Here is a 20,169-nt window from a genome sequence, read left to right on the forward strand (position 1 = left end):
TGTGGAAGAACTTGGAAAACTTTTCAAGTTCAGTCTTCTAAACTACTAAGGACACAAGCCAGAGAATTCAATTTCTGAGGCACGTTAGTGCCAAAGGCAGGATCAGGTCTCTCTGTTCCTTGTCTGGCTTTGTTGCTGTTTTTCTTTTCTTCCTTTCTCTGCCTCTGTCTGTCTGTGAAACTGAGTCTTAGTTTTGGATTTCCACCCCTCTGCATCCCGTGCTTTCTTTTCCTTTAAGAATATTCTGGTTTCCTTTATGGTATGTTTTGCCTTTGCATATACTAAAAAAAAAAAAAAAAAAATGCTTATTGCAGGGAACTTTCTGAGACTTGTCAAACATTATTTTTCTTCCTCTTAGAGCAGTGCATTCTATTAAACTTTAAAGGAATCTGCAAATTCAGTGTGCTGACAAAAGCTTTGTTTGCATAAGTATGCCTTTGTGCCAGGCCTTCTAGTCTGACTTTAGCTGCTGGATCCAGATATCCCTCTCACTTTCAGGATTTTCGGAAGAGGAGGAACAGAAACCAAGTATTATCCCCACTGCCTTAAAAGTGTGTTTTGGGGAGACCGCCCCCACCCCTATTGCCATCCATGATGCTTGGCATTTGAGAAAGAGCTGAGCGGGTGTGTTGCCATGAACTGCCACTCATCCCCCATTCACTATTTTGGGATATTCACATCCCCCTCCTCCTCACCTCAGGATTTTGTTGAACCCCACCCCCACACCTAGTGAAGACCATCTGCTCTGCTCAGTTGCTTAGTTAAAATGTAGGTGTGAAAACCAAACGCACACAGGACAGAAAGTGTATCCTGATGGTGCGCAAGTCTATGCAAAAATCTTATTTAAGTAACGTTAGCCCTGTGACAGGGAGCAGCGGTTTCCTCTGCCAGTCGTCCTCCTCTCCTTTATAACTGGTACCCACCCACGTCTTGTTGTCCACCTACCCTGGTCCCTCAGCTCGATGCCTTTATCTGCTTTTAGCCATCCAGTTTTGTGAGTGGTCCATCTGCTCCTCTTCATGCCCTCAGGGTAGCTGTCCCCAAAGCCCTTCAAAGGCCTGAATGTTTTCATCATGGTTCCCTCCCTTAGTAGCAGTGGTTGTGTTTTGCTCCACATCGACAAGCCTTTCTCCCCCTAAACATTCACTTCTATGGTGTGGTTTCCTTCTGCTGGGTGCCTTTTCCCTCCTCTATCTGTACTGTATCTGAAAGCCATTAAAGTACTCAAATGTATCCTGAAAACTCTTCCACCCTGTTTTAATTTCACATACCATGGGTTTTTTTTTTTCCTCTCTCTCTCTTCTGAAATTATATCGCTGCCTCTATTTAGGGTTTTGTGTTTTTCTTTTTAAAGATGTTGGAATTGTAATTAGACTTGGCCTTGTTCTGTATCATCAGTGCTTGAGTCAAGTGGGAAGTCCTTAGGATAATAGTTGTGGTTTTCTTACCCTTATTATCTGTTATCCCACCCTTGTGGCTTCTTATATACTCTGCTCTAGTGCTTCTGGAAGCTTCTAAGAACTTTAAATGACCTGTGTGGAATGTGACAGTGTCCCATTTTAGTATACATATGTAACACTTATGATTTATACCCAGCCATGCCCCAGAGGGATGTGAGGCAGCATACAGTAAAGGGTAGGAAGCCCGTCCCGTGGGACATACGGACCTGTTATAAAGCAATCCGGAGGGGAAGCCAGAAACCATCTAAAGAAATCTGCAACAATGTTCCTATCAAATATAAGAAAAAGAAACTATAAATAAGAAAGAGAAACATAAGTTTTTGGTTGACCATTTTGCTGCTCTGGACTGATAAAGAAGTTTAATTGTGATCCAAAAGTATTTTTGTCTAATAACAAAAATACCGGCATCATTACTCATTCTTTGCCCCCCACCTCACAAAATTTTGTTTGTTCCGACATAGGTGAGAGGGTTTGGTCACTTCTTGGTACCAATGTCAGCCTCTGCAGGCCAAACTTACCTTTCATATATATTGCTGACGGCTTCTGTGTATTATTGGTCAGCTGCCAGGTAGCAGACACTTAGCTACCAGGGATTGGATCTGGGTTTTCTCCTTTAGTTCTTATCTCATGCTGAGGATAGACGTGCTCAGTGCTAGAGGTGAAGAGAGCAGAGTGTGAGTTGGTACTCGGATCAAAGGTACCCATAGTAAGTGTATGCTAAGTCTCACATAGCATTGACTTGAAGTCCACAGTGGGACTTAGCTTTTCTCAGTGTATAGAGGAGGGGAGAGGGAACAGGGCAGCAGGGGTGTGAAAGCAAATGACTGCTGGCCAGCTGCCCCTGGGATCAGTGCGGGCAACTCAGCTGTTGCTTTGAGGGTGAGGCACTAGTGTTCACTGAGACACACCCTTCACATTATTGTCGCTAGTATGTCGTACAGCAGCCTTTGGGTTAAGAGATTTTAATCTCAGTTAGTGGGAGGGGAAACTTAGGCTTGGAGAACTGAGCAAGTTTGAGCAAAGTCGTACTCATAGAAGATGGAGTCGTCCATGTGCCACTGATAGCACAAGAGTGTGTTACTCCAAAGTCCAGAGTCTCTCTATACATGCTCCGGTTTCTAATAACAGTATATGAGCTGCTGATTTAGCTCTTGCTGTAGTGCCATTCGAGACTTATCCCAGCTTGAGGGGCTGCGTATGCTCTATGTCCACTTGTCATGTGAGTCAGTTGAGGAAGAAAGGTGATCAGAGACTAGGAGGTTGGGCACGGGTTCTGATCTGAGTCCACTATCTCATACAGGGGTTTTAGAAGTCTCTGTGGAACAGAGCTGTGCTCTCGTCTCTCATTCTCTACCTGCACAATGAAGGTTGGAAGAACTATCAAGAAATAAAGGAGGTGTTAGAATTCTTTAGACAGTTTAGGTAAGGATGTTAAAGGGAAACATGCTTTCCTCTGAGGAACTGCGTGGGACTGTAGCATGCACTTCCGCAGCCTGAGATCCAGCAGCGTCATTTAGATGAGAATCACTGGTGACTGACTCTGCCTTCTTAACCTGACTAAAGATAGTAGGGACTGGTTCTCTCGATGATTAGGTCCCATTACCCCCCATCCCTAGTAGCCATTGTCAGTGATCACTGCTCTTGCTCTCCTTAATCCCAGTGGGCTGTAGTGGATTGCTGGTTCTCAGGCTTTACTGTAAGCAGCCCCTGTCTGCGTTAGACAGCACAGTGTAGTTCCCAGACTCTACCCTTTGCCTCTGGGACCAGGGTAAAGCACGTTCCCATGAAATCAGTGACCTTTGCAGTACCGGAAGCCCGTGCCTCCTTACCCTCCCTCTGCTCTCCAGTATTAGGAGCAAGCTTCATGACTGAAGTTGGGTCTTACACCGCTTTGCTACAGGAAGGACAAAGGTGTTGTGCTCGCAGAGGGGATAGCGATTCAAACCTCACGTACTGTTGTTCTCTGGATTTTAACCCCCATTTATCGTTTGTTGTTCACTTAATAGATCCCCTTTATGACCAAGTAAGCTAAAGAATGACTGCAGATGGCTGTGATGCTCCACAATGCTCCTTACTAGCTTTTGTGGCTCTGGTTAACTTCTTTAACCTCTGCAGGCCAAGTAGAGAATGTATGATAAATTCCCTGTGTGCAGCCTAGCTCAGGGCAGGTGTTCAATGCCATGAATGGCACAAAGTGCAAGGGCAATGCTAAGATGTGGAAGATTGGGGATTTGTTTTCTTCCAGTAGCAAATGGTATTCCCCTGTGGACTTCATGCTGTTCCTATGCAGACCTGGGAAAAGAGTGTAACAGTGTTTGCTCTAAGGGAATGTAGCTCTTTGTTCCCTTCGTCAGACAAAAGAAACTCATTATCATATGAAATAGTGACTGTTGCTGTTGAAATGGTTTATTTGTGTGTGTTTTTTTCTGTTTCTCTTCTAGGGATTTATTTGTGGCTTTTCAGTAGCAACAGGTGCAGCAGCAAGACTAGTGTCAGGATACGACAGCTATGGAAATATCTGTGGGCAGAGAAATGCAAAACTGGAAGCAATACCGAACAGTGGCCTGGACCACACCCACCGGAAGTGAGTAGACTCTTGCATGGGGAACGTCTGGAAGCTTGGAGGGAAGAATCGGGTAGCATGGTTCTCTTTGTACCTTAAAGATAGTGCTTGCGGGATCTCTTCATATACTTTCTATATGGCGGTTTGTTCTTGTAAAAAAATGGGGTATTGAATCACTGCTGTTTTCATCTAACAAATACATGCTCCAGGAAACAAATTTAACTGCCTTGTTAAATGGACCGCCTTGTGGTTTTAGTGGATTAAAAAAGCCTTGATTTGAAAGAGTTACTCTTGTGCTGTGTCTTCCCATCAGCCTTTAGGTTATGTTCTACTCCTTAACCCAGAAAATAAAGTAATATTCTCTGTATTAAGACTATACTTAATGTAAGACAGATGAATGACAATGGATATTAAAGCCTTAAAGTTATAAAGTAATATTTTGTGATGCAAGTATTTAAGTCTTTCTTGTTCCATAAAAGATACATCTTCTTTGACAGACTGGGATAATTGTTTTGGGCTCTCAGTATTCATCTTTAGGATGCCATGAAACTCCTGACCTTAATTGTCCTTATTCTTCATGAACTATTATTTTATTTCTAATATCAATGGGAAAATACATTTCACCCAGGGAGCACATTGTATGTATGACTGCTGTATGACTTTTTTAGACTGTGAGTGTGTATACCATCAAACTTAATTATGTTATTTCAAGTCAAACCAGGTCTTCAGAATAAATAAAACTAATTGCACAGTAACAAGGTTAATTAGTCATACTTTCTAGGAAATGTCAGAGTAGATTGTAACAACTTGTGATTTTGTGACTCTGTTGGTTAAATCTCAGGGCCCCTCTGTATAAGATGAATTTAATGATTTTTATGAACTTGAAGAACTTTGATTAGTTATCCTGTCTTAGAGACAGTCCTTTCTCTAATGAAGAAGAGATCATGCAGGTCAAATAAACAAAGTTTTAAGTAACAACAAGGAGTATATACACAGCTTCTCACGGTTGACAAGTGTTTACCCCTCTGCAAGGCAGGAGTAACAAAGGCTTAGCTAAGGCGACCACCAAGGCTGTGTGGTTGTTGGTGAGTAGTGGTGGATCCAGTGCAGCCTATGAGCATCTTTTCTTGATGCCTGTGGCTTCTACTATCCTGCCTAAGCTCTGGGAACAGGCCGCACTACCAGCCCCCACCCAGATTCCCTTGAATCCACAGATAAAAAACACAGACACACGCTTCGCTCAATTTCAGCTTGCCTTATTGGCTCAGTTGCTGGGCTTATTGGCTCAGTTGCTGGGCATTATTAAACTCCCGTGGCTAGCGTGCCCTCCCCAGTACTCTTAGCTCAGCACCCTAAGTCTGTCCTCAGCTTTAGTTGCTCAGCTCCCTTTAATCTCAGCTCAATATTCCCAACTTCCTGCCTGTAAAAGTGGCCTGTGGCCGCTCTGCCTGAGATCTCACATGGCCGCTTGGCTTCACTCTCTCTGAATCATGGTGAACTCTCCCTTCTCTTTCTCTCCTGCATCTGTCTCTTGCCTGTAGGGACCCAGAAGTCCCTCCTATTCCTTCCTCCCAGCAATTACCCCATGGCTTCTTTACTGATAGAGCAAGAACCAATTGGGGAACAGGACCTTAGCATCAGAACCACCCGTGCATCTTACCTTTTCTGTCCGATAAAAACAAAAATGAAAGCTCTTTTCCCAGACGTAAATTGAACAAAACCATAACAATCATTTAAATTACAAAGTATGATATGCGAATGACATCCAGTCCATCATATTTGTCAATTAGATAAAGTACTCTACAATCATTTCTAACTTAACGAATTATGATTGCATGACTAGATTATGTTTAGATGTTAGCCTGTAATGCCATCTGAAAGCCATGTCTTCCACTCTGTAGCCTCTCTCCCAGTGTTAAACAACTTGAGTTTGATTATGAAACTATAGGTAGTCTTCAAGCCTGCCATTTTCTGGGGTCCACTTTAATCCTGCGTTCCTTGAGAGAAGTGAACGATGAGTCTCAGCGGTTTTCATGCATGTGTCTTTAGAATCGTCTCATGAAATTAACACCTTGGGTCAGTTTTTATACCAGAAATACTCCTATCTCCTTGGTGGACTTTTTGAAACAATTTTGGCTATGTAGAAGTTGAATAGCTTCAAATTATTTTATTAGGTAGCACCTGTCTCCTAAGATGTTAACATCCCCAGTGCTGTTAAAGTGGACCAAATATATGAGACTGTCAGCTGAGGGCAAAGGAAAGAGAGGGTTCAGGCTTCGGCCTGCTGCATGACATGCTAGTGACTCTGCACGTGTATCTACCGTAAGACATGTAGTTACTCCTCTCCATATTTAACCCCATGGTGTTTTATCTGGCTGGTGGGGAAGGCAGGTTCCAGATCTTCTGGTCAGTTTATATACATGCTGGCCTCTAGCAAACAGAAATTATCTATCTTTCTGAGGAAGCGTCACTTTCTTCTGAGTATTTACCTTAGTCAAAAGCCATTCCTGGGGAAAACTGTTTTCCAAGTAGTTTTTTTCTTAACTCATGTACACATATTTAACATGCATTTTTGTGTGCTTTTTAAAACTTCTTGTCGTTTGTTTGTTTATTTGCTTGTTTTGAGACATGGTCTCACCGTGTAGCACTGGCTGGCCTGAAACTCTCTATGTAGACCAGGATGGCCTTGAAATCTAAGAGCTCTACCTGCCTTATCCTCCCCAGCGCTGGGATTTGAAGGTGTGCGCCACCACACCCACATCCATACTTTTGGCCCCCACTTCATCTGCTCTGCACTGTTACCTGTTCAGTATAATCCAGCCGAGTATTTCTGTCTATGGATGGTAATGATTTGTAGAACTCGTAGAATTTTGGATATTCATTTTCAGGCAAGTCTATATTTCTGAACTTAGGGATGAAAAGATAGCGCTCTCTGTCTGCCTTAGCTTAGCCCATCCTCTTCTCTTTTCCTGCCCCGTCCGTGTACTGGCTGCCTCTGTCTGTAGTCATTCCTTGTCCTCTGGCTTCACTGAACCTGGGGTCCTTCCATTGTTGATGCAGTACTCTCACACCTGTGTCATGGGCCGATGCCCGGACTCTCTCTCCTAACCCTAGCCCAAGCCCTTATAGCAGTGCCTGGTCCTTGTTTGACCTTCACATGCATTTGTTGAATAATGCAGCAACAAATCCTCTAAAATCCTTTCATGAGTATTATTTCTTTTATTAGAATTTTTCCCCCTTCCCATTCTTAATGTGGCTAAATTCTACTCATCCTTCGTCTCTCAGCGGAAAGGTCATTTCACAGAGAAGCTGTCTTTGGATTTACAAATTAAACTGTGAGTCTGACAGTCTACCTACAAAAGAGGCACCTATCACAATTTTAACTAACCATTTAAAAGTACAGTCACCTTGTGGTCTGTAATATAAATAAGTGTACTTTTTTCTTTTTTTTAAAATATGATTTATCAAAGGGGCGGCTCTACTAAATGCTGTGAAGGCAGTGGGGTCTGTTGTTTTCAGCATTGACCCCTTAGAGCCCAGCTCAGTGTCGGGAATGAAGCAGGCATCCCATTCAGTGGTTGCTGAATGAGTAAATAAACTCACTCTAAGGAGTGAATTACTGGGTTTGAGGGTCTGAATATTTTAAGATTATTAATGCATATTGTTGAATGGCTTTCCATAAAGACTGTTGCATTTACATTCCCACCAGCAGTGTCTGAGATTGCTTTATCTTACCCAGCATTATTAGCTCTTATTCTTTACTAATTTGATAAGCCACAGAATAATGCTTTATAGCTTTAATTTGCTCACTTTTGCTTATTAATATGCGTGAAGCCCGCTCCCCCCCACTTGTTAGCCTCTCATGACAACTATTGTGCTTAGCGTATCTATTCTTGGTCTTCTTATCTGTAATCAGCTCTGTCCTTTCTACTGTGATAGGATTAAGTTCTTGAAAACGGGGCTTTTATTTTGCCATTTTCCCTCTTGAAGAGCATTTGCTTTCCTGCTGTGGTCTATAGTATCAAAGATGAGCCCACTCAGCCCCTGCCCTTGTAGGCCTTTAGAGAGCTGGACCCATTTCACCTACCAGTCCTCTCCCACTGTTCCTCAGTGTGGCATTATTACCCTGGCATTTGATTGATTCCACTTCTGTGCTGTTGCTTCTGCCTGTGTGCTTATCTGAATCTTTGAAACACTTATGCCAGGGCTCACAGCTGACCTTTTTGTGAAGTGTTTCAAAATAACCCTACCCTGTGGTAAGCTTCCTTTACTGTGATTGCCTGAACTTTCCTGTCTCATACTCGTTATTCTATTGACTTCAGTTAGCTCCCTAATTATATTGTGTTTCTCATCTGTCTATTAATTACCGGTTGCTAGGTAACAGTATCATAAATTTAGTGACTTAAAGCAAGACACATCTGTCATGCCAGTGTCTGATGGTTCAGAAGTTTAGATGTAGGTTGCTGTGGTGGCAGTTTACTCCATCAGAACCAATGGAAAGTCTTCTAGAACAATGGAAGTCACACCTCTGTGTAGTATAATTACAGAAATACTATCTTTGTAGAAAGTCTGCTTGCTGTGGGAATTACACTCTGCGATGCAATTGTGGAAGTGACAGGTGCCATTTTTCTGCTGCTCAGGCACACATTTCAGGTCCCACTCAGACCCAAGGAAAAGAGAATTTCATAAGGAAAGGAACAAAAGTGTCAGGGTTAAGAGAGGCCTCTTGGACTTTATCCGGTGCTCTGCTACACTGTGTCTTCGGGGAAGCAACATGTTTTTGTAGCTCTCAGATCTGAGTATGTCTCTTCCTTGATGAGGGAGTATTTACTTGTAACTGTGGCAGAAGGAGGAGAGTCAGGAGAGAGATGGGAGAGGGGAACAGATCTGCCTTATTTTAGCCAAATGTTTAAGGCGCCAAGATGACCATGAGAATTTTCTTACTAGTAAAACAAAATCAATTATTGACCCTTCTGGTTATAATGCCCCCGCCCCCTCCTAGTAATACTTTGCACCTGATAGTGTATTTCTTGTAGTAACAGTGTTGCCCAGAGAACTGCCCTGCCATGTTTGAGATCCAGGAAAGCCTCAACTTCAGATGGATTTAAATTCATTTCTGAGATGCATGCTTAAGAAGCCAAGACTTTCCTGCACAGACATGAAATCAGATTTCAGCCTAAGTCTGGGTCAGTTCAGAGCAGATTATCTGTTATAGAACCATGGGGTTTTAAAATGTGAGATTATTTGTGTAATAACAGCCTGCCGTGCCAAGCACATGAACAGAGTGACTTAACCATGTAGCTAAGCTATGGTGATGGTGCTGCACATCATGGGTTGGGCTTAGAGCCAGACTTTTGATTGTAGAGAGTGGGTGGTGAGCTGATTGGCAACTCCAAAAATAAACCTACGTGTTCTAATTTGGCTCATAATTTTTTGATCTATAGCATATAAGTATCCTTAGAGTGCATTTGAAAGTTATTGCTATCATTATAATTAAAAAGAGAAGGGTATAAGCCTTACAGGCTGCTGCTCTATGGCTTAGATCTCTGGCGATGGCCAAGTGGTCAGTGTTACCGCTTTATGGTGGAATAGTGCTGGGAAGAGAAACATCTGAAGACAGGAGTGCTGGTGTAGAGGATGCCCCTTACCTTCTGTGTCAGTGTGGACAGAGCAGGATGCTTCAGCTTTCGTCAGATGCTGAGACAAGGGGTCTCACTTCGCTGGCCTCTGTGAGGAGGTTCAAGTTAGTGGGGAAGGCTTGGTACTTCCAGAACAAACATTCTCATGTCCTGGGTGCCCAGAGGAAAGAGTATGGTGAGGGGGCAGCAGCTCTTGGTGTAGCGAAGGGAGGGCATGTTCTTAGTTCTTTTGATTGAGGTAGTCTGTTATGCCTTCCTTCCTCTACCTGACCTTGCTTAGTGTCAACTTGCTTTGTTACTCTAAAAAATTTCCCCAGTGTATCTTTCTTTCTAGTATTGATTTCTTTTATAGGTTCTAAAGATATGTTTTCTTATAAGTCTAATTTTCATCTTTCCATCTTTTCTCTGAAGGAAGTTACTGTTACAGGCCCCTAAACACCTCTCAGATTGGAGATAATCTGTGTTAACAGGGTGCAAGGAGGTAGAGGTCTGAGGAGGGGGAAGCAACTGTATGTGAATGGCTAACAGCGGGAACATCAGTAGGAGGAACATCTTATTAGGGCCTTCTTCAAATGTTTGCATAATTTTATAGGAAATGGAGTGAAGACCACCAGAATGTAAGGGATTTAATCTTCTTAGTTGTGTTTATTTTCTCTGTAAGCCAGCAGCTTGCCATGTCTGCTTACAAGGGACCTTGAGATCATGTATTATATCTGTTATATGCTTTGGTTGTTGCTCTTGTTTCTGAGACAGTCTTGCTGTATAGGCCAGCTAACCTCAGACAGTCCCTCTGCCTCAGACCCCTGAGTGCTGGGATTATAGTTGTGTGCCTTTTTGCCTGGTGTAATTTACATCTCGTGGGGAAAATGTATCAAGAGTTTTCAAATCTTGTTCACTGAAAATCCTTGGCCCTTTTGAAAAAGAAAAAAAAAATACAGGTAAAATTTGATAAAAAGGGTGTTTTAAGACTCCTTAGGCTCTTTGTGCCTAGAACTAGCACTTTTCTCCTCCCTTTTGGCTTGACATAGATTGTTGTGTGCCCAAGGGCTTTTGTTCACTTTTCTTGAAAATTCTGACTGGGCATAGTGGCAAAGCCCTTAATCCGAGCAGTGGGAGGCAGAGGCATGTAGATCTCTGTGAGTTCCAGGCCAGCCTGGTTACATAGTGAGTTCCAGGCCAGCCTCAGCTATTAGAGAGACCATGTCTCCATCTGGTCTGCCCCACCACTGCCAAATATTTTTTTCATTTGGGGCTAGAGAGATGGCTCTGCAGTTAAGGACTGCTCTTCCAGAGCTCCTGAGTTTAATTCCCAGCACCTACATGGCAGTTCACAGCCATCTATAGCTGTAGTCCCCTGGGATCCAGTGCCCTCTTCTGATGTACAGACATGCACATGGACAAAGCATCTACAGATATTGAATGAATGAATGACATTAAAAAATTTTAGTTATTTTACTTAGCCCTTAGCCTACATTCATTGAAAAGTGGTTGTATGCTACAAGCTACTTTTAGTGATAATAAAATAGGAAGTAGCCTAAACGGCTGAAGAAAAGGAACATTTGGTTCAATTCAATTATTCACTGGTGAACTCTTTTTCTTGGTCTGTCTCTCTCTCTCCTCTCCCTCTCTCTCCCTCCTCCTCAGTTCAAGTCTAACTCCAAGTGTTTTAATCCCCCTCATCTTCCCCTTTTTCTCTCTGCCATTTCTCTGTCTCTCTCTCTACTCTTCTCTTTACCTTTCTTTGTCTCTACTCCCTCCCATGTCCTGAATAAACTCTATTCTACACTTAAAACAAAATGTACTCTTGAGCTACATAGACTTAACTTTTATTTCATGGAAATTTTTGTAAACTGGCGAAAATAATAGAACTTCCTAAAACCATGCAGTCAAGATGCTATAGCTGGAGGAAGTGTAGCCAATGGAATGTGTCAAGGCTCAGGAGCTTACGATGGGAGAACAGGTCTGAGACCCAGTAGCCCCAAGTAAGGGTGGGGCTGCCCCTGTATGTGGAATGCCCGTATACATTATTAAGGAAAAAAATCAATATTTATAACGCACAGAGGCCAATTTTATAGATACTTGTATGAATGTACAAGACAGTTACAGAATGACACGGAAATATTAATGCTGCTCTTGAACAATGGCTAGATTTAATTTTCTCCAAGTTATTTCTTTCACATAAAGTGTATTATGTGTATTAAATTAACAACAGAGGCATTCACAGCCCTTGTCCTTGAAGAGCTCCTATTTTAGCGAGGAAGACAAACGCAGGAGTGATGGATGGCAACAGCTCCGTCCTGTGTGAGTGCTAGCCATTGTGACTCTGCTGTCCTGGGTTCCTATCGCAACTGCGGAAGAGAGAAGAGCAGGGCAGCTGGATGGAAGGACCAAAACCGCCATTATTTCAGTTTCCTTATTGCTGTTGCAGCAGGATACTGTAACCTAGAGACCCAAAACAATGGGGTTCTGTAAACCGGAAGTTGCTGGCTTTGCTGGTTCTCTATTCCAGGTTTCCCAGCCTAGACTCAAAGCCGTGTCCATGCTGCAGTGCCCTTTTTGCAGATCTGGGGAATGGGTCTTCTCCCACCAAATCTTCCTGCCAAGAATTCAGTTCCATGTGGCTTTAGGACTCGGCCATGTTTCCTTGCTTATTATGCAAGGAGTCATTTTTAGTATCTAACACGAACCTGTTCTCTGCGGCTCAAGATACCTTGCTCCAGTGCAAACCTTTCTATTACGAGCCTTCCCTCAGGGCAACTTCTTGGCTGTAGGTTAAAGAGCCTCAGCCAGAGATGGAGGAGGCCTTAGGAACAGGGTCATTTTAGTTTCGTAGGGTGAGGGTCAGTTCAAGGTTACAGTCTGTCAGGTTGGTGTTCTTGCGGGCCAAGCTGATGCGAGGTAAGGACGTGTATACGTGGGAGGAAACTTCCAACTCTCCGTGGCATTGAGGCAGCTTCTCTCTGAGGTGTAGTACGCTTGTTCGTTGTGCTGGAGCTTGAGTTCTGCAGTGTTCTTCTGAGGAACTTAGCAGCTTACCTGATTGCTCCACAGTTAGCCTGAATAGGTGGACATGTTCCTAGTCTGTGAGATGCTCTCAGTTTTGAGCATTTTTCTTTCACTCTGAAGGAAATCACCAACCCTATTCTCCCATCAAGATGCTTTTAGATGCCGACCTTAGCCTGCTGCCTCTCTCCTAGTTGAGCGTAAAATGAGAAGGAGCACCCTAGATGGAGACCTCAAGTGAACCTGCATTTGTAGACTTCCTGTCCCACAAGCATCATCAGCGTTCAGAGATGGTAACGCCTAGGATCGAATTGAAACTTGTTGTATCATCTATGCAATTTTTCTTACTCATTTTCTTTCATAGGAAACAGTAGAAGTTGGAAAAAAATCTAAATTCTCAAAAGGCAAGTTTTTGGTGGCATACTTGGAAAATATTTTCGTTAGATTTTGCTATCCCATTATTTTCTTAGCTTTAATTTAAAAAAGGAGAGAAGCTCTAGTGAAATTCTGCCCACCATCATAATACTTGCTGTGACTAATACAGTTAGCAGTCTGCAAAGGACACCAACTGTATTTCATCTTCAGGGAATGCAAGAGGTAGAAGTTGACTAGTTTACAGACTCCAATTAGGAAAGCGTAGCCCTCCTTAGCAGGGTCGGACCGCATGCATGCAGCTCAGCGAGGCAGGGCAATAGTTCCCGTATTCAGTACCAGTGTACACAGCCACCATGTCTAAGGTACGCAGCTGCGGCATCAGCTTCATCTGTTGGTTCCGGGCTTTTTTTTCTTTTTTTAAGACTTTGAAAGACCTTTGTAACATATCGGGTTAATCATTAACCACTTCAACCAGGAGTTTCATAGACATTGTTTTACACCTATCCATGGGTGTGAGTGTATCTGGATCTGAATTGAGGGCATCCGGGGAGCTAAAAGGCATTCAGTTTTCCCATGACCATCCACACTTCCAATGCCAGACGTGGGTGCAGAGCTCAGTAATTGCTCTTGGGCTCAAGAATTTGCCAGAACTCACAGAAGTCACAGAAAGCTATTTGTAGTCATGTTTCCAATATATTCCACAGAGGATGTGGGAGAGCCAAGAATACATTGTTCTTACCTGTGGGAAGAAGGGAGCAAGGTGGAGGTGGAGTGTACCACTTGCCCAGCACTGATGTGTAAAATACGGAGCATGGGCAACTAGGAAGCTCACCTCAACCCTGTGCTTACCATTTCATTGTCTTTATCATACAGATGACTTACTTACTCTTTAGCCCTGTGCACACGGGTCACATGGATACCCTCCCATCCAACTCCTCATCTGCACAATGATGTTGGTCTTTCTAGAATAATCAGTCCCTACAGTATCCGCCCTCCTCATAAATCGTTCTGTAAGGCTGTGTGTCATGACCCGAGACCCAGTTAAACAAAGACACTCCTCTAAGATACACAGTAACTCCCAGGAACCAAGAGCAAAGTTTAGCCATCTCTCTGAATAAAGTTGAATTCTTACCTAATACCAGTGCTGTAGAGTAAATAGGATTTTGCCAAGAGCATTTTCCTGAGGAAGTTTTAAATACTTTATTTTATGGTTTTATTAAAGTATAATTTACATATAATAAAATAACATACCAAATTACCATGTTGGTGAATATATACGTTTAAGCACTGTGTACAATGGTCCACATCTCTTTTGTTGTTAGAAAATAACTTTGCACTCCTTTTCAGTTAGGCCCTCCTCTATCCCAGCTAACCCAAGCAGCCAGGATCTGCTTTCTGTCATAGGATTCTTACACATGAAAACATGTGATATGTTCGTCTGCATCTTCTTTTTTTTTCTTAATACAGGCGCCACCATACCTGGATTGTGTTTGACTTATTTTTTAAACACAGCATAAAAAATGTTATTAACGTGCACTTATGTTTTACAGATATGCCGCTAGTTTATTCCTTGTGAAATTGCTAGGTAACATTTCACTGCGTGAGTGTATTACATTTTACCTGTGCAGCTTTTTTAAGGTACATTTTTTTATAAACTACTCTCTTGCCATCACGAGTCGCGCTGGTCTGGAAGCTTCTGGACACAGTTCTGTAAGGACACGTCTATATTTCAATGTTCTCGGGGGGATGCTGGGATTTGGGTGGTTCACACTGTTTCCAAGTTGTGCCGTTTGCATCTCTCTTACCAAAGTGGGAGGGTCCTAATTGCTGTGTCTCCTTGCGGTGTTCTGTGTTGTGTATTTTTAGATGTTCTGGTGGGTGTATAATGCTACCTCATTGTCTTGTGGTTGTAACTACATTTCATTTTTCAGTCTTTATTTGTTCTGAGTTCCCATACTCTTAATGACTATCAATGCTGAACATCTTTTAAAGCAGTGACTGACAGTTCACCTGTCTTTTATGAAGTAGCCTTTCACACATTTTATAGCAATTTGGTTTTGATAAAAGAATTTCAAGAATGATTTATAATCTCAATAGAAGTCCTTTATGATCTGATGACCTTTTCTGGTTACATATTTTTGGTGATATTTTCTATAGTCTACATTTGACCCTTTTGTTTTTTTTGGGGGAAGGTGTGTGTGTGTGTGTACACACACACACACACACACACACACACACACACACACACACACACACACACACACACAAACATGAATGCTCTCAATCATATGCCCAAGAAGACCAGAAAAGAATGTCAGATCCCGTGTGGCTGAATTAGGTATGAGTGCTAGGAGTTTAAAGTCAGGTCCTCTGTAAGAGCAGCAAGGGTTCTTAACCACTGACCACTGAGCCAGCTCTTTCCAGTGCCCTAATTTTTATTTTCTCAATGGCCTGTGTGTGTGGGTTAGTGGTCTGGTCCATCTTGGGTGGTGTTTCTTATAGCGATCCTCCTCCTCCTCTTCTTCTTTTTTTCCCTTCCTCCTTCCCTCCCTTCATTCCTTTTTTTTTTCTTCCTCCTCCTTCTTATGCTTCCTGTTCCTTCTCCTCTTCCTCCTCCTTATTCTAATTCTTTTTTCAATGTGGACTTTTGCTAGGACCATTAAACTAGAGTTGAGATTACAAGTTCCTTCCTTCTTCCTCCCTCCTTCCTTCCTCCTTCCTCCTCCTCCTTCCTTCCTCCCCCTCCTTCCTCCCTTCCTTCCTTCCTCTTCCTTCCTTCCTCCCTTCCTTCCTTCCTCCCTCCCTTCCTCCCTCCCTTCCTCCCTCCCTCCTTCCTCCCTTCCTTCCTCCCTTCCTCCCTCCCCCCCTCCTCCCCCCCTTCCCTCCCTCCCTTCCCTCCCTCCCCCCTTCCCCCCCCCCTCCCTTCCTCCCCCCCCCCCTTCCTTCCCCCCTCCCTCCCCCCCTTCCTTCCTTCCTCCCCCCCCTTCCTTCCTCCCTTCCTTCCTTCCTTCCTCCCTCCTCCCTCCCTTCCTCCCTCCCTCCCTCCCTCCCTCCCTCCCTCCCTTCCTCCCTCCCTTCCTCCCTCCTTCCCTCCCTCCCTCCCCCCTCCCTTCCTCCCTTCCTTCCTCCCTTCTTCCCTCCCTTTCTCCCTTCCTGGAACCTCTCCTCTCCTCCCTTTCCTCCCCCCTTCCTTCCCCTTCCCCCTCCTCCCTTCCTCCCTCCCTCCCTTCCTTCCTTCCTCCCTTCCTTCCTCCCTTCCTTCCTTCCCCCCTTTCCTTCTTTCTTTCCTTCTTTCCTTTTTCTTTCTTCTAACCACACTGAGCTATTTAAAACATAGTTCTTCTGATTGATCTCAGATCTTCAGGCTTGTGTGGCAAGCACTTTACCCATGGAGCCATCTCCCCAGCTCTCCTAATTATATCTTTTGGTAAGAAAAGGTTTTCAATTTTGATGATTTTTTTAGGGGCTTGTGCTATTTTCTGTTCTAAGACCTTATTACTTTACCCTAAAGTCACAAAGATTTTTCTCTATGTTTTATTTAAGAGCTTTTAATTAAGTCCTTATCTTTGTGAGTACTTTTAGACAATTTAGGTGGTGTGAAAAATAGACATGATTGATCCCCTGCCCCAAAGAAAGATGCGTGTGTCTCAGCAGGATTTATCAGGAAGAATTCTCTTCCTCGGTGGCATCTTTTGTTGAAAATTCAAACTTGAAGGCATAAAGGGAGTCTTGGGTAAGGGCAGTTACCAAGGCTATGTAGAGGTAGAAATAATTTACCTAAAACAAACAGGATTCTGCCTTTGTATACCATTGTTTTAAATAACTAGGTGCAGTAAATCACATAGGGAATAACTGGAAAGAAAAGTAATACAAGGGGCTACAATGCTGTTTAGGGGCTGCAATGTGCCCTAAACTCGACGCTTGAATTGCAAGTTATAAAGCATATGCCTAAACAGATTCAGTCATTTATTTTATTATTATGCTGAAAATATAATGAAAAATAGAGTACTTATTTTTTACAGTAAAGTCCATGTACCCTCACATATACACCCATATTTATATATCGCCAAGTGCAGAGAATTATATTTTAATAGAAGGAAAGCGGAACAATAATAAACATCAGATCTCCTCATAGTGGGTAGTCTTAATGCAGTAAATACAACAATATAACCAAAGTTAATTTATAGACTTAATACGGTACCAGTTTAAGACCCCAATGGGATGGTGACTTAATCCTGGTTGATGGTATAAATCATAAAAAGCAGATAAGATTTTCCTCAAATGAGGAATGCTTTTAAAAATTATCCTTGTTCACAAGTAATTTCAGAGTATTAAAAGAAAGTGCATACATTGTAAAACAGTAGACTGGTATCTGAAAGGGAGAGATCGAGCCATGCAGTGGGTGTGTTTGAGAGGGTAGACCAGATGTCTAGGCCAAGTGTAGTTACTGAAGTTGAATATCAAAGGAGCTGTGAATTCTCTGGCTTTGAAAACAGAAAGAGAGGCTTGTGGGTTTCACTAGAGGTTGAAAACCCCAAAGCCACCAGGCAAACATTGTAAGTTACATAAATAGACTAGGCGTAAAGACCCTAGGAGATACTGGGTACTTTGAACTCCATACATAGTGGTTTTGTGTGGCTCTTGCTCAGATATAGATATATGCAGAGAAGACCTTGACACTAGGGTTGTTTTTCTCTTCATGTGTATGTGTGCAGCGTGTGTGTATAGGCATGTTCTTGGGGAGGGGTGTGTGCGTGTGTACATGCACACGACGTCCAAGGCGGGTGCTGGCAGCCCTCTTTCATCTCAGTCTTTGAGACAAGTTCTCAGGTTGAACCCAGAGCTCACTTACATAGTGAGTCATTAGCTTACATATGCTAAGAATCTGCCTTTGAAGGGTGGAACTACCTGTAAACTAGCATGCCCGCCAGCTGTTCACATGGATTCCGGGGATCTGAGCTCTGAACTCTGCTCCTCTTACTTCTACAGCAAGGCTTTAACCACTCTGAGTCCTCTCCCCGGAAAAAGTCAGCCCATTTTTCAACTGAGGCCAGATACCTGTTGACAGGTTAAAGAAGAGTGAGGAGAACACTCAAGAAGAGAAAGGCCTGCCAGTCTTCTGATTTTTATTTTCAATTAATTTTTAGATTTATTTTATGTATATAAGTGTTTTAAGTACATATATGTCTATGTATCACAAGTGTGCATGGTACCCACAGACGTCAAGAGAAAGTGTTAGATTCCCCTAAAACTGCAGTTATGGTTGATTGTGAGCTGCCATGGTGATGCCAGGGATTATATTCAGATCTCTCTCAAGAACAAGGACTGTTAACTTCTAGGCTGTCTTTCCAGCTCTGAGTTTTAAGTGTTGGCACTTGGAGGGGTGGAGGAATGACTCACTTACCTCGAAGGTCTAAGGCTCAAGCTCATCTCCACCCTGCAAAACAACAGCCTGTTGGCAATTGTCGTACTGGCCAGATAAGACGTGAGACTGAGGAGTTCTCATAAAGATCGATTTGTATCTATAGTTTCCATTGTTAGATTCTTTGTAGGGAAGCAAAGGGTGGAGGGCTTGCTGCTCTAGACTGTCATGTCCCAAGAGTATGTTCTAAGAACTGTCTATACGTAGGTCCATACAGCCATGGAATCAGAATGGAAGTGACATACTAAAACTCAGGGGAAGTAGGTTATGTGAAAGCAAGAATCATTTAACAACAAAAAAATTAAATTAAAAATATTGGGCTAGGTGATAATATGATAGATACCACATTAAGACCTGTTTTAATCTCATACCATACAAACTAAATTCCGGAAGAATTAAATATTTTGAAATGAATATTGTATGTCATTGAAGAGAGGGGATAATTTGTACATTGTTGAAGCAATAAAGAAATTAAGTCATACCCAGGTTGGCATGTTCAATTATGAAAATTTTGATTCTCTAATAAAAAAAGATAAAAGTAGTACAATGGAAAGAGCATTTTCCATTTTTCTGTGATGAGTTGAATTGTTCATGCAGTTGAGGGTATCTTCACAGGCAGCTCCACTGGAGAAGAATTAAGGAAGCGTTTGCACTGTAGGGAATAGCAGTAGTTTTGGGCTCAAAGAGCCTTGTTGGTAGTAAGGACACACAGTGGTGTTTTGGAGGAGTAAATGTGAGAGTGAGGTAAGAGACTTAGCACAGAGACTTGGAACTGCAAATGTTAGCTGCTGTTTGTGGTCTTCATCATCGCCATCATCTCTAGAAGGAGGTTGGAAGTTGTTGAAGTACAATTCAATCCAGATGGGAAGGCTTTTAGCCCATGTATATGATGCTTACAAAGCTCTTTACCACATCCTGCCCCATTGATTCTCACTCTAGCCCTGGGAGGCATTTACATTTTTCTCAGTGAATGTTTTCAGGATTTACTCTTCCATAGCTACAGCATCCCCGTTTGGTCTTCTCATCATCTGTAATTGCTCTTCCTATCAAATCAACTCAGACGAGTCGAAACCCCCTATTCTGGCAACAAGCCTGTCTTCCAGGTGTGCACACGTTTTGCTTTGTTTCCTTGTTGCCTCTGTCCTGCAGCCTCTGATCTTTTGTTCCTACATTGTCTCCTAAATGGTCTTTTATCCTCTCTCATCCTTACTATTTAACTTTATTTCTCATATATTTTTTTCATAGTATTGTGACACTATCTGGTGCTTCATTATTTTGTCCTTGGTACAAATGGATAGAAATCTGTGGGCAAGAGAGTCAAGGGACATCTGTCCAAAGGAACTGAAAGGCAGTGTGCACAGAGGCTTGTGAAACACATTGAACACCATTAGCCACCAGTGAAATGCAAAGCAGAGCAGAGACTTACTCCTTTCTCTTCAACTAGAAAAGTGATCATTTAATATTATTTTGTTGTATGGATATTCCACAATTTGGTTATCCATTCATCAGTTGATACCCGTAATGATATGCATAAGGATTTGGAGAAATTGGAGACCCATGTATTATAATAGGAGTTTAAGATGGACTAGCCGCCCTGTTAAAAATGGACTATTTCTCAAAATGTCCAACATGGTTACTTTATGACCTAGCAAGTCTACTTCTTGGAACATGCCTAAAAGAAATAAAGACATGTGTACACACAGAGGC

The 20,169-nt window shown here is 42.6% G+C and overlaps 1 protein-coding gene across 1 annotated transcript in view; it reads left to right on the top strand.

The window, feature by feature from the left end:
* The window catches only part of Slc44a1 (solute carrier family 44 member 1), a 126,785-nt gene that overhangs the window by 49,371 nt on the left and 57,245 nt on the right, over nt 1-20,169 (top strand). Inside the window, exon 3 of the mRNA XM_032903954.1 lies at nt 3,902-4,044. Within this exon, the coding sequence (XP_032759845.1) occupies nt 3,902-4,044 (143 nt within the window). The remainder of the gene's footprint in view (nt 1-3,901; nt 4,045-20,169) is intronic.

This window comes from Rattus rattus, chromosome 1 (genome assembly GCF_011064425.1).
Source record: "Rattus rattus isolate New Zealand chromosome 1, Rrattus_CSIRO_v1, whole genome shotgun sequence".
NCBI lineage: Eukaryota > Metazoa > Chordata > Mammalia > Rodentia > Muridae > Rattus > Rattus rattus.